Source organism: Pelodiscus sinensis, chromosome 2 (assembly GCF_052426305.1).
Source record: "Pelodiscus sinensis isolate ZL-2025 chromosome 2, ASM5242630v1, whole genome shotgun sequence".
NCBI classification, from domain to species: domain Eukaryota; kingdom Metazoa; phylum Chordata; order Testudines; family Trionychidae; genus Pelodiscus; species Pelodiscus sinensis.
In genome coordinates, this window is record NC_143053.1 from 153,588,986 (window position 1) to 153,603,511 (window position 14,526).

General features: G+C 48.0%; 1 protein-coding gene across 4 annotated transcripts in view; it reads left to right on the plus strand.

The window, feature by feature from the left end:
* Window positions 1-14,526, plus strand: part of TMEM245 (transmembrane protein 245) — a 158,158-nt gene that overhangs the window by 99,684 nt on the left and 43,948 nt on the right. The window contains exon 15 of one of the 4 annotated variants that reach the window (XM_075921640.2): window positions 1,811-2,245. The exons of the other annotated variants lie outside the window; for them this stretch is intronic. Within the exon in view, the coding sequence (XP_075777755.2) occupies window positions 1,811-1,994 (184 nt within the window). The 3' untranslated portion in view covers window positions 1,995-2,245. Of the gene's footprint in view, window positions 1-1,810; window positions 2,246-14,526 lie in introns of those variants that run through there. 4 annotated transcript variants of the gene reach the window in all.

Here is a 14,526-nt window from a genome sequence, read left to right on the forward strand (position 1 = left end):
ATTAATGCCATTCTTTTACGTTGCTTGAGTCTCAGTATCATGGTCTATCTCATAGGCTACATTGGGTTTTATTCCCAGCTCTTCCACAGGCCTGCTGGTTGACCTTAGTCAAGTTGCTTTCCTTTTCTGTGCCTCTGTTACTTCATCCCTAATATAGGTTAATGACAATGATCTTTCTAAAGTGTTTGAGATCTTCTGATGAAAAACAGTAGATAAGAGCCAGTTATTGTTGAAAATTAGTGTTCAGAGGGAATATAAATTTAATTGTCATATACAATTAAATAATGTTAAGGCATACTTCAGTTTATTAATTCACTTTATTGTGCAAACCCTCTCATATTTTTTAATTTATCCTGAGCTACCACAGAATTTCTAGTCTTCTGCAACACTGAAGTGCAACATTTAGGTCAAGCTTGCTAAAAGTATATACAGGCAGTCCCTGGGTTACGTGGATCCGAGTTATGTCGGATTCGTACTTACGAATGGGGCTTTTCTCGCCCCGGAGGACGCGGGCGGTGGGACCTCCCAGACGTGCCACGGTCCCGCCGCCCGCGTCCTCCGGGGCGAGAGAAGCTGCTCCGCGTCTCCCTGGTCTGCTGGGGGGGGGGGGGCCCCCTCCAGCAGACCAGGGAGACACGGAGCAAAGCCATGGAGGACCCGGGCGGGGGGACCGCGGCGCGTCTGGGGGGCCCCCAGCAGACAAGAGAGACGCAGAGGACCTGGGCGGCGGGACCGCGGCGCATCTCAGTCCCGCCGCCCGGGTCTCCCTGGTCTGCTGGGGGGGGGGGCGCAGCTAGTGCTCCCTCTCCTCCCCCAGCAGAGCAGGCTTTTCTCGGGGGACACCTGTGGTAGAACAGCTGGGGCGCTGCCGGTTGGTCCCACAGCGCCGCTCTGGGCGCCACTGGACCAACCCGGCAGCACCCCCAGCTGCTCTGCCCCAGGTGTCCTGATTCAGCCGCTGCTGAAACTGACCAATTAGGACGTCTGGGGCAGAGCAGCTGGGGTGCTGCTGGGTTGGTCCAGAAGCGCCGAGGAGCGGCAGTGCGGGGACCTACCCGGCAGTGCCCCAGCTGCTCTGTCCCAGGTGTCCAGATTCAGCCGCTGTTGACACTGATCAGCGGCTGATTCCAGGAAGCCCGGGGCAGAGCAACTCTGCCTCGGGCTTCCTGTAGTCAGCCGCTGGTCAGTTTCAACAGCGGCTGAATCTGGACGCCAGTTCCGACTTACATACAGATTCAACTTAAGAACAAAACTACAGTCCCTATCTTGTACGTAACCCGGGAACTGCCTGTATAGGCTCTTAGTAATCTGTTACTCTGAGTACACAAAATCATTTGCATGATCTGAAACAGAAAATTCTAACACAGTCGGTACTGTAACTGACCTAACAATCTGCATGATATATGTTTATAAGTCTATATAAATGTATTTACATACATACAATTTTCTTTTCCTTTAATGCTCTGGGAAACAGGATATGCCAGATTAAGGAAGTTTTGCAGATCATGGAGGGTGCTAGAGTGGGATTTGGGAGGAAGGGTGCATGGCGGGGAGGGATAGCTCAGTGGTTTGATCATTGGCCTGCTAAACCCAGGGTTGTGAATTCAATCCTTGCGGAGGCCATTTAGGGATTTGGGCAAAAATTTGTCAGGGATGGTACTTGGTCCTGTTGTGAAGGCAGGGGACTGGACTCAATGACCTTGCAAGGTCCCTTCCTGTTCTAGGAGATAGGCAATCTCCATTAATTTAAATTTAATTTAAAATTTAAAATGATGGGGATGGGTCACCTTACTTTGCACCTTGCTTCCAGGGATTTACGTGACTGTGCCCCCTGCTGCTCCCATGCACTGCCCCCTGCTACTATGGGGATGGAGAGGGGAAGGGAAGGGGGGAAGAAGCCTCTAGTGAAGTGGCTTGCTGAACTGCAGTTCTCCCAGCTGGGGAAGACAGGGAGTGGCAGCCCACAAAGCCACAGACCAGCTGCAGGTATGTAATAGCAGTGTAGATGTATCTTGTGTTTCTTTAGTCGGTCACATAATTGGTATTGAAATAGTGGAAAACCTCTTCTAAGGAATCATGTTGGAGGATATCTTTTCAAGCTGATACAGAATCTAAATTTGAAAGTTGGTCCAAAACTGTTCCATTGATTTATTTGAGGATATTTTATGTCTCTTCAACACAGGATTGTCTTTATCAACACAGAGGCTACGTCTACACTGGTCCCTTTTCCGGAAGGGGCATGTTAATTTCAGAAGCCGTAATAGGGAAATCCGCGGGGGATTTAAATATCCCCCGCGGCATTTAAATAAAAATGTCCGCTGCTTTTTTCCAGCTTTTAAAAAAGCCGGAAAAGAGCGTCTACACTGGCCCCGATCCTCCGGAAAAAAAGCCCTTTTCCAGAGGATCTTATTCCTACTTTAAAGGGCTTTTTTTCCGGAGGATTGGGGCCAGTGTAGACGCTCTTTTCCGGCTTTTTTAAAAGCCGGAAAAAAGCGGCGGACATTTTTATTTAAATGCCGCGGGGGATATTTAAATCCCCCGCGGATTTCCCTATTACGGCTTCTGAAATTAACATGCCCCTTCCGGAAAAGGGGCCAGTGTATACGTAGCCATAGTGTACATAACTATCTCTGCTTATCTTTTTATTGTGCTGGGGATGAGGCTAAGTCTGTTTTTTCCTCCCCCTCCTTCCTCTTAGTAAAGTGGCTTCTTAAGGATCTGATAGTGTATTCCCAGGTTTGCAAATGGACAAGGGTATTTAAATTTCACAAGTCTAGTACAATTTGAGAAATCATCTACCTATTTCTTCACAGTGTTCATTCAAAAGCTTTTTTCTTTGTTGCTGTAACATTAGTTAATATATTTTTCTCAACCGTGAGCTCTGATAGCACACAAGCTTGATCCTGTATATACCCTCTCTTGAGGAAAAAGTAGCTTTGATCTCATCTCTATTTGTTTAATAGAGTGGTCTCTGAATTTTACTGTGTCACACTATTACTTCATCATTTTTCCTTCCACAACTTCATGGTAGAGCAAACTCTTTTAAGAGGGCTAAAAAGGATTGTGGAATCACCCTCCTTTCTCTCCCCCCTCCCCCCAAATAAAAAAAACCACCACCAAAAACCAAAACACAAAACTTAAGGACAAGCCACTACTTGCAACTTATTTCCTGTTTCACAAAACAGTATTCTTTCAATAATGTTTCATATAATGTCTCTCCATTTCTTCCAGTTCAGCTGATAGCAAAAGAAATTCTGTCTTACTCCCTAGATCTGCTTCCTTCCCCCTCCGTACTCTAACTTCATAATTATAATTTAGGGTTACTAGCAGTTCTCCCAATGTAGTCTCCTTTCTGCAAGTTACCTGCCAGTTATGGGTTTCCTTTGCCTTTCCTCTGAGTCCTGCTGTTGCCAAATGTTAAGTGGCAATTTTCAGCTTTGTAATTAGTTTGCTGTCTTGTAGCCAGCTTAACTTCTAAGATAGCAGATTGCTGCTAAATCAAGTGTGTGTGGCGGGGGGGTGATTGAAAAGTTTACTACTACTTGAAGTAGGCTAGGTCTATGTTGCAGGCTTCTTGCACAAGAAGCTTTTTGTGAAAGATCTTCCGCAAAAATTTCTTGAGCAAGAGCGTATCCACACCACAAAAGTGCATGGACTGCTCTCTCACAAGAAAACTCTGATTGCCATTAACAGAATGGCCATGAGGGCACCTGTGCTTGTTTTGATAAGCTATTTTTGCACAAAAAATCCCTGCTGCCCGTCCACTCTCACCTTTTTGCACAATAACTATTGCACAAAAAGGAGTTATTCCTCATAGAAAGAGGAATACCTATGCTTCAAAAAACCCTCTGTTCTGTCGATTCACTGTAAATTTTTTTGCGGAAAAAACACACTTGAGGGGTGGATATGACCAAGATATGACTTCTGACAAAAGCAAAGGCCCCAACGGCATAGGCTTCAATGCCAGCAGCAACATGAAACAGCTGCAGCCCAGCCCTCCACATCCAAACAGCAAACTTGAAGGTTCGGTCAGGAGCCAGAAAGAAACTCTCCTTGTGGTTACACCATCAACCAACCATCCACAATTCAATCACTGCCTCCGCCCCTTCTTTCAACAATGGGCTCAAATCACATTGGACAAATGGGTGCTACAGCTCATCCACTATGGTTATTCTATCCCTTTCATTTCTCTTTCCCCTACCCATCCTCCCTCCCCATCCCCCTCTTCAGGGACCCTTTTCATGAGACCCTCCTCGTGCAAGAGGTGATTCACCACCTCCACCTACGCGCCATAGAACTGGTACCAATAGAGTTCCATGGCCAAAGGTTTTATTCAACTTATTTTCTGACACACAAAAGGAATGGAGAATGAAGGGCCACTCTAGATTTACAAAAGCTCAACAAGTACATCACTTATCAACGATTCAAGATGGTGACCCTAACAACAATAATCCCAGCATTGGATCAAGGAGATTGGCTTTCGGCTCTCGACTGTCAAGATGCATACTTCCACATCATAATCCATTCTACCCACAGACATTTTCTACAATTCACGGTTGGTAGTCATCATTACCAATACCGAGTGCTCCTTTTGGGCCTTTCAGTGGTCCCCAGGGTATTTTCTAAAACGCTAGCCATTGTAGTGGCATGCCTTCGTCATCAGGGAGTCATAATAGTTCCATACTTATATGACTATCTCATAAAAGGTACATCTCTCAAAGAGACAAAACACGTGACTGAGACTGAGACTATCACAAATATTTTGCTTCGGCTTCCACATAAATTACGAAAAATCCACGCTCCATCCCACACAGGTGCTGGAATTTACAGGAGCTCACATCGATACCATCGCAGCCAAAGCGACTTTGCCCATGTACAAATTCAACACCCTATGCAACCTCACAGCAGTAGCTTGAGCGACCCCTACCACAACAATTCGCAAATGCCTAAAAATTTTGGGCCACATGACCACCACGACCTACATTGTCAGGCTGGTGAGGTTCCACATGAGATGCCTTCAGCCTTGGCTCGCCACACTTTACACTCCATCCAGAGACCCACTCTCCAAGTCAGTTAACATTCCACCTCGGGTCCTCAACTCCTTGGACTGGTGGATGTCTTAATTGGCGTTCCCTTCCATCAGCCGATCCGTATACTTACCATTCTGACCGATGCGTAGCTCATGGGATGGGCTGCTCACCTAGGAGCTCTGGCTTGGGCCACAGAGCTCTGGCCCCTGTCTCTCTGCCCCGGCCGCAGAGCTCCGGCCCTGGAGCCAGATGGCTGCGGAGCACTGCCCTGGCTGTGGAGCCAAGCAACTGTGGAGCTCTGCCCCAGCTGTGCAGCTTTGACTGTGGTGCTCCAGCCCTGGGGAGCTGAGGCAGCAGCAAGGGCAGGCTGGAGCCATTGCCCAGTGGCAGCACAGCCATGAGGAGATGGACCTTCCCTGGTCCAGCAACTCCCATCGTTTGGGACCAGTTCTATTCCGAGGATGTCAGACCAGCAAGGTCCAACCTGTACAGTGTATTTTGAAAAGTTTAATTATATGCTTATCCAGTGTTGAGAGAGGGAGAGATGGGGGTGGTAGTTTAGGATAACGTCCAATAAATCAATCCCTCGCAGGCTCACTTTTACCTCTCAGATGAAAACTCTCCTACCAACCCAATCCACTTGTGCCCAGGAAAAACTTTATAAAACAAATAGGCCTTGCTGAGCATTCTGCAAGTAAATAATAATATTTTGAGCGTATGCATAAAATACATTCCACAGTCCAGAAAACCTCACTTGTGAGTGTTCTTCCACCTTTTCTTGGTTAGAGTAAGGACTATTGGCCTCCTCTGAGCTCAGAGAATCTCCTGGGGGGAAAACTTCAGAGGGATAGCCAAGTTAGTCTGTAACTGGAAACTCGTAAAAAACAACAAATAGTGTAGCAGCACCTTAAAGTCTAACACAACGTGTAGATGATACCATGAGCTTCTGTGGGTAAAATCCACTTCTTCAGATAAATGGTGTATTAAAAGTCCGGTTCCAAAATAAATATGGGATATTAGGGGGGGGGGGGAGAAGAAAGGGGGAAAATAGTGAAACAGAGAGTTCATGTTACCTGAGGCTGATAGAGAAGGTGCAAATTGTTCTTAACAAACCAAACAATGGGTACTTAAGTCATTAGGATGTGTAAGGTAGTGTGCTAGCCAAGTAATGTCTTTATTCATACCTTTGTGAATTTGAGAAAATGATCACTGTAAATTTTAATAAGCAATTTAACAGGGAGCGTTAGCCTAACTGAATTAATTTTAACCCTGTACTAACTGGAAAAAGTCAGGCATCACCATAGTAAGCTACAAAAAAAAAAAAAAAAAAAAAAAACCATTGTCCACAACTTTATGGTTTAACAGAAATGATAGTGTTCTTCTTCGAGTGGTCCCCGTGGGTGCTCCACTCCAGGTGTCGGGTCCCGTCCCGGCGCCGCTGGTCGGAAAACTTCTATAGCCGTAGCCGAGCCGGACCGCGCACGCGCGAACACAGCGCGCGGCGTTCGCGCCTTTGCAACGGACCGGCTCCCCCTTGTCAGTTCCTCTCAGCCGCCCGTGGTTGCTGGCGGAACGCCGTTTGTCTCCTCAGACAGGAGCCGTTACTACACAAAAAAAAAAAAAAAAAAAAAAAGAAGAAAGAGAAAGTTAGTTAGTTAATTGGTTAATAATAGTTAGTTAGGTTAAAAAAAAAAAAAAAAAAAAAGAAAAAGAAGACAAAAAGACAAAAACGAGAAATTATGCCTGGGTCACCGGGATTTAAACGGTGCGCTCTCTGCAAAGAAGCCATGCCAGCATCTGACGGGCATGAAGCCTGTGTCAGATGCTTAGGAGAGGCGCATGTGCCACAAAAATGCACTCACTGTGCTAAATTGACTCCGCGGGCACGCAGAGATAGAGATATGCGCCTGAAACTGCTGTTGTGTGACAAAGCTTTACAGCCTCCGGAGCAGCAGGTCTCAAAGCCCTCTATAGCACAAAGGAAGAGATCAGATTCCCCTGAGGCGTTGGGATCAAAAAAGAAGAGAGTTTCTCCCACCCGCTCTCTCCCGCCTCCCTCGCTGTCCCGGGCTGGTCAGGAGCACAAGCCGGGTGTCTCCGGGGCGGCAACGCACTCAGGCAGGTCGCATAAGCCGCAAGCGGCAAGCCGCTCGTTATCAGCACCGGCTCCGCGTCCCGCCGAGAGCACGGTCGCTGCGGAACGCTCGGCACCGCCACAGGGGCTGGAGCCGCGACAGTCTGCCCAGCCGCATCGAGCGGCACCGCAAACGGCTATTGGGGGCCAGGACAAGCCGGCACCGTGCTCGGCACCGGATGCCGCATTGCCAGATGGCACCGGGGAGCGGAATGAACGGGGCCGGCAGATCGCCCCCCACCGTGCCGAGTCGGCACCGGCAGATCATGCTGCTATCGCAGCTGCACCGGGTGACCCTCTGCCTGCGGTGCCGGGCAGGATGCTAATGCCTGCCGACAATCCTGGCGAAATTATTCCTCCCCCTACCAGCTGTTCCTTATCAGTGCAAGGGGGAGAGGCTTCCCCTGCCTCAGCAGTCCCGACAAAGGCTGCTAGAAAGTCAGCACGAAGGCATTCAATTTCACCTTCACCTCAGCCTTCAGTTTCTCCTTCTCAGTCAATGAGGGCTAGTCATCCTCCGTTGTCTCATAGCCCAACAATGCCTTCTCCTCGCTGTAGGTCAAGATCTTGTTACTCTGACCATCGGGAACGATATCATTGCTACCGTCGGGAATCATCATACAGATCCCGCTCACCTAGCTACTCCCCGCCTAGAGCTTATCATAGGCGGTATGACAGCAGATATTCCTCGCGAAGGTCTTCCCCTGACCATTTTGAATATAGAAGTCACCGGTCAGTTTCGGGATATGGGAGACCTCATTCTCGCTCTCATCACTGCTGCTGCCATACTCCTCATGAGGCACGTCAATCATCTCCAATTCAACACTGGAAGAGGGCATCGCCTAAGCACCAGAATCCTTCGCCTTCAGTTCAGCTATCTGAGCCCGAGGAAGGCCAGATATCGGATACGGACGATCAATTACGATCTGTAACTCAAAAAGATATCTCGACATCTTCCCCAGACGATGCAGTGTTTGAAGGGGATCCATCTCCCCCGGACGACACTAAAGACTTTCAAGACCTTTTTAGGAGAGTAGCCCAGTCTCAAGAGGTTCAGATAGCAGACACTCCAACGAAGCAGTTTAAGCTCTGGAGAAATTTACACCCCAAACAACAATCTAAGGTTGCTCTTCCTATGGACGAGGCGATCCTCCAATCAGCAGCAGAGATTTGGAATACCCCGGCTTCGACTCCACCAACTTCGAAACCGGCGGAAAAGCGTTATTTTATAGCATCCAAAGACTCGGAATTTCTGTTTACTCACCCGCAACCAAACTCCTTGGTCGTCGACGCAGCTCTCCAAAGGGCTAAGAACCCACAATTGAAGAATGCGGGGGCTGATAAAGAGGCAAAGAAACTGGACATATTTGGCCGAAAGGTTTATACATCGGCCACCTTGCTGCTTCGCATAGCGAATTATACAGCTCTGTTGGCGAATCATAGCTTCGACAGTATAGCGAAACTTACAGACCTGTCCCAAAGATCATCGGAGGCAGACAGAGAGTTGTTACGATCGATCCTCAAGGAGGGCTATGCATGTTCCAAGGCCAATCTTCAGATAGCCATGGATATAGCAGATACAGCAGCTCGAGGAGTGGCAACAGCGGTGTCCATGAGGCGCTCTTCTTGGCTCGCCACGGCGGCAGTGCCCAAGGAGTTGCACTCCAAGGTAGAAGACCTCCCGTTTGACAAGGTGAGGTTGTTTGCAGAAAAGACAGATGAGGTGCTTCACACGGGAAAAGATTCAAGAACGACACTTCGGACGCTGGGGATGTACGCACCGCCATTCCGCCGCCGTCGTTATTTTCCATACCAAAGACGGTACGATTATCAGTCTCGGAGGCAAACAAATCGTCCGTTCGACCAGTCGCGACCTAGACAGCGCCCTCAACGAAGGCGTCCACCACCACCCAGGGTGACGGGCACGCCCGCCTCAAAACAGCAAGTTTGACTCCCTTGTCGGGGGCAAGCGCATCATACCAATCGTCATTACACAGACAAAACCCATTTTTCACCACCGCTTACGACCTTACTATCATCAATGGGTCGCAATAACATCGGACAAGTGGGTTCTGGAAGTCATAAGCAGCGGCTTCACCATTCCTTTCACTTCCATCCCTCCCACCACCCCACCCTCCCCGTCCCTTTTCAGGGACCCATCTCACGAGGATCTCCTGCGACAGGAAGTCCATCACCTCCTGGACATCGGAGCGATAGAGAGGGTCCCCGATCAGTTCAGGGGAAGAGGGTTCTATTCCAGATACTTTCTAACGGAAAAGAAATCGGGGGGCTGGAGACCCATTCTCGATCTAAGACATCTGAATCGTTATCTTCGCAGACAGCGCTTCAAAATGGTGACACTGACTTCCATAATCCCATCCCTCGATGTCAACGATTGGTTCGCTGCCCTCGATTTACAAGATGCGTATTTTCACATCACAATACATCCCGCGCACAGGCGTTTTCTGCGATTTGTGATAGGTCTCGATCATTTTCAGTATCGGGTTCTACCATTCGGTCTGGCTTCAGCACCCAGAGCCTTCTCAAAAACCCTGGCCGTCGTGGCAGCTCATCTGCGTCGGTTACAGGTGATAATATATCCATACCTGGACGACTGTTTAATAAAAGGTGCCACGCAGCGAGAGGCATCGCAGATGGTGGCGACGGTAGAACAAACGTTCGAGTCACTCGGCCTCCTCCTCAACAGGAAAAAATCAACACTTATTCCGACGCAATTCATAAAGTTTATAGGGATAAACCTCGATTCACGCACGGCGAGAGCTTACTTACCTCTCGAAAGGTTTCAAGCGATCAAGGATCTCGTGACCATACTAACCAGCAACACCATGGTATCGGTACACAGTTGCCTGCGTCTCCTGGGTCACATGGCAGCGGCCACTGCTGTAGTTCCTCATGCGCGCCTCCACCTGAGGGGTCTCCAACATTGGTTGTCCACAGTTTATGTCCCTGTAAGGCACGACATCCAAAAGGTAGTATGCCTACCTCCGCATGTCCAAAGATCCCTGCAGTGGTGGACGAAAAAGCAAAACCTTCTGCCAGGGGTTCCATTCCATCGACAACAACCATCGGTACAGATAACATCGGATGCCTCACTCATCGGCTGGGGGGCCCACATGGGCAGCGAACGAATTCAGGGCAAATGGTCTCCCAGCGAAAGGCGTCTGCACATAAATCTGTTGGAGCTTCGGGCAATCTTCTGCGCATGCAAACATTTTCTTCCCCACATCAGAGGTCTGACAGTGAGGATACTGACGGACAATATAGCTGCAATGTATTATGTCAACAGACAAGGAGGAGCACGGTCACGGTCCCTATGCGCCGAAGCAGTGCGATGTTGGAACTGGTGCATACAGAACAACGTAACCATAGCAGCGTCGTACTTACCTGGTGTTGGAAATAAGCCAGGACACTCTGGATGCAGGTGAAAACAAGCCGAGGATTTATTACACCAGCTGATGGAGTGACACGCAGGGGTTCCCCTGGTGAACACTGGTTAATTAACACGATACAATAGATTATATAGTTAGCAGGTGGACGGAGGAGAAGTGATTTGATAGGTCTAGCAGCAAGATGATATGAGCACATATCAAGATGATATGAGCACATAAGCCAATAGAACTACTAAAGATTACATAATATCTCCGCCCATTGCAAAGTAACAACTTATTAATGAATACATTAAGACATATAGGTGGTTATTGTTTAAATGCCAAAACAATGTCAGCAAAACAGTAATAACATTTAGTCTGCATTTATGATGATGATGTTTCTTATAGCAGGCGGGTATGGCCTTGAGTTGGTGCAGCACTGGGTTCTCAGGCTCATTATCTAGGAGTGAAGCAAGAAGCAAGACAGTTAAGCAAATTTATGAATGTTATCTTAAGCAAAATGTGTTAGGTTACTAACTGGAGTCCAGTTTGAGTGTCTTAGAATGTGGTTGCTATGGCGCCCAGGGTCGTTCCACTGTCTGCAGTTCTTATCCTGACTGTGGTGTTCTCAGGCCTTAACCCTAAAATGGAGTTATGCTGTTTAGAGGCCTATTAGCACATTTAGGGCTGCCTCAGTTTACCCTACAGTTCCCTCCTTTTGACCTTAGGGTTCTCTGACCCGCCAGGTCAAATACAGTAATTTCAGGGTGTTCAGTCTGCGCTGGAAGCGACGGCACAATACCAGTACCAGTATGAATGTTATGATCGAAACTCCCCACATAATTTGGCAAAACACTACCTAAATCCACCCCTAGGGTATTTCTTCACCAGTGAAGGCACTGCCCATGATTACATGTTGGACTTCTACTGCTTGGTTGAGTGCCTCAGAGAAGTGAGTCTTGGCATGATCCACGGTATTACCTAACTGTGTGTACCGCAGACGACCGATTGCAATGCGTCTTTTGGCAAGGCTTACCAGCTCCTCAATCTTAGCCTGCAGGGCTAGTAAACCCTTCTCTAGATATTTACTGCCACTGTGCTATTCAGGGTCCTAGGTAAAGTTACCGAATATAGCTGGTGTACGGTACAGTCGCGTTCCATCTACAGTTAAGACTGACTTATGAGGGACTGTAATGCACACAGATGGATATGAGGAGGGGCATGTTTGTGCATTTAACTGAATGGAGTGGTTAGTCTGGGCAGTCAAACACCAGTAGGTACCGTTCATTTGGATCAGCTCGGTATGTGCAGGTGTCTCTGTGACGGCCACTTCAAACCTAGACAGATTCGTCATGGTGTTATAAGGGCAGGTGCACAAGATTTCCTTATCAGAGTGGGTACAGCAGTCTCGGGGAAATAATGCACCCTCAGGGCCTTCGGAATATGCGATACCTTCCACCTTTACCACATGACCCTGTTTAGGTACTGGTAGGGCTGTTACTATTCTGGCTGATTGCACATGGGGTATACCTAGAGGAGCTAGGAGCTGGAAGGTTATACTACTACCTGTCCAGCTAGGTCTTTGTACCCGCATGGATTCTCTGTGTCCCCATAGCCATGGGTCTGTCTGGGGAAGATGAGGTCTTATCACCTTCGTAAGAGCAGGATGAACTCGGCCTTCCAGTAAATCAGTTACAATTCCCTGGAGTACGATAGCTGAGGCTTGCTCAAGTCTCCAACACTGATCTTCTAAATCCTTCAATTTTGTACCATTAATGAGCAATTCCACAAGTTGCTGATCTAGATATCGGGTTATGTCTAATGACGTTGATACTGAGGTAGACAGCTCCCTCAGACTACTGAGGACGAGCTGGCCGGCATGGCTGGTGTCTAAACCCCCTCGGGCATTCGATATGATTGCACTTGCTACTTTGGATTCTATGCGGTGTCGTTCTTCTGTCTGCTGGGCTATAACAAAGGTATTACTGATAGAATTTCCTGCTCCGAACTATCCTGCAATCGTGTCAGTTAATCCCCGTTTTTGCCTGGGTAGTCGTTCACTAATTTGGGTAGTTAATTTGGTGAGGCTAGCACACTGTTGCCTAATATCATCTAGGGCGATTTGGACATTGACTTGATAAGTATGGAACACCACAGAGGTAAGGACTGATAATTTTGGTCCTATTAATACAAGTCCTGGCTCTAGAACGGGGGTTTGCTCAGGACAAGATACACAGTCGGGGGGTTCAACTTTGGTTTCTAGAACCTGGTTAATGATATTTAAGGAGGGGCAGTTCAATGATGGCCACTGATTGAGAAAGTGTTGCCATGTACTCGAGGAAACCCGTGTCTGGGCTCCCAGTGGTATATTCCACGGAGAGTCCCCACTGCCTACCTCGATGGGTACTTGATATGTGTAGTTGGTGCAAAATTTGCTATTCATATCTGGTTTCTTCCCCACGAAATCCCACATAAATTCTAACACGGAGGACTGGGTGGTTCGGGTCCTACGGGGGCTGGAATTTGCACAGTAAGCAAAATAGTTATGTGTGAAGGAGGGCTGGCTTAAGGCCTTGTATTCTCCATTTTGACCTGTTCGTATTTGTCCGTCTAAATAAATAACCTGAATACTGGTCTTATTTACTGTGGTAACCGTCCCCCTTATGGGTCCGCAACAGGGTTCAAGAACATCTGTGGGGTTTAGGGCTCGAGGTGGTTGTGCAATACACTCCCATGACTCCTTCCATGTATGCCTATCTGGCCCCAATATCTCTGGTACTTGGCACTAACGGAGGACGGGGCATTCTGCAGTGATGATAAGGGTGACATTACTTGTTTCCCTGTTCTTATAGGGATTAACATATGATTTAATGAGCACCCTCTGGTGCTCAACCGGACCCCGTCCTAGCCATAGGTTGGCTTTTACCTTTGACCAAACCTGTGTGGGAGTTAGGTTCTGGGACTTACAATGGCTAAGGGTTTGGTTAGTATGGCAATTGAACCGTAGCACCCCCGGAGGGGGTGGGTTTAAGATCCACTTCCAGTCCACTCGCTCACAAGGTGCTCCCCTTGCTCCTCTCCGGTGATACCACAGTAATAGCAGCAGACTCAGCAGGAGTGGCCTCATAGTCGGTGGCTGAGGTACCTGAAGAGGAAACTGGAGAGATAATGTCAGTGGTTTCGCTTACGGATTTGAACAATTTCAATTGGTTTTGATGCTTCCAAAATGTTCCCAATTTTCCCCCAATTTTGGCGCATGTACTGGTAGTTAGTAAGACTCGCATTGGGCCCTGCCATCTAGGTTTCAGAATTCCCTTTACTTCAGGGTAAATGCGGTACATTACTAGATCTCCGACTTGAAATGCTGGTTTCTTTAAGCGGGTGTTGTCATCTAGTTGGGTTTGATTTGCCTTTATTTGTTTATACAGCTTCTTAAGTTCCATATCCAATGCTTTGATATATGCTTGCACCCGATTGGCGAATGGGCCTGACTCCTGGGCTGGTAAGAGTGCATCGGTGGGCATTCGCATAGCTCTCCCTGTCATTAATTCAAACGGAGTTAACTGTGTTAGTCTGTTTGGGCTGCTTCGAATCCGGTAAAGTACAGCCGGCAACATACGTGCCCAGCTATCTCCGGTGTCCAGGACTGCCTTTGTTAGAGAAGTTTTTATAGTTCTGTTCATTCTTTCGACCATCCCTGAGCTTTCAGGGTGGTATGGAATATGGAAGCGCTGTTTAATTCCCAGAGCTTTGCAGGCTTCTTTCATTGCCTTTCCTGTGAAATGCGTTCTCTGGTCGGAGTCGATCGAGTGAGGCAATCCCCATCGTGGTATAACTTCTTCTGCTAAAATGCGGGCTACTGTGGTAGCGGTACAGTTTTTAGTAGGGAAAGCTTCAACCCATCGAGTGAAGGTGTCCACAATCATTAGAATGTATTTATACCCCCGGCTGGGTGGTAGGGGTCCTGTAAAAT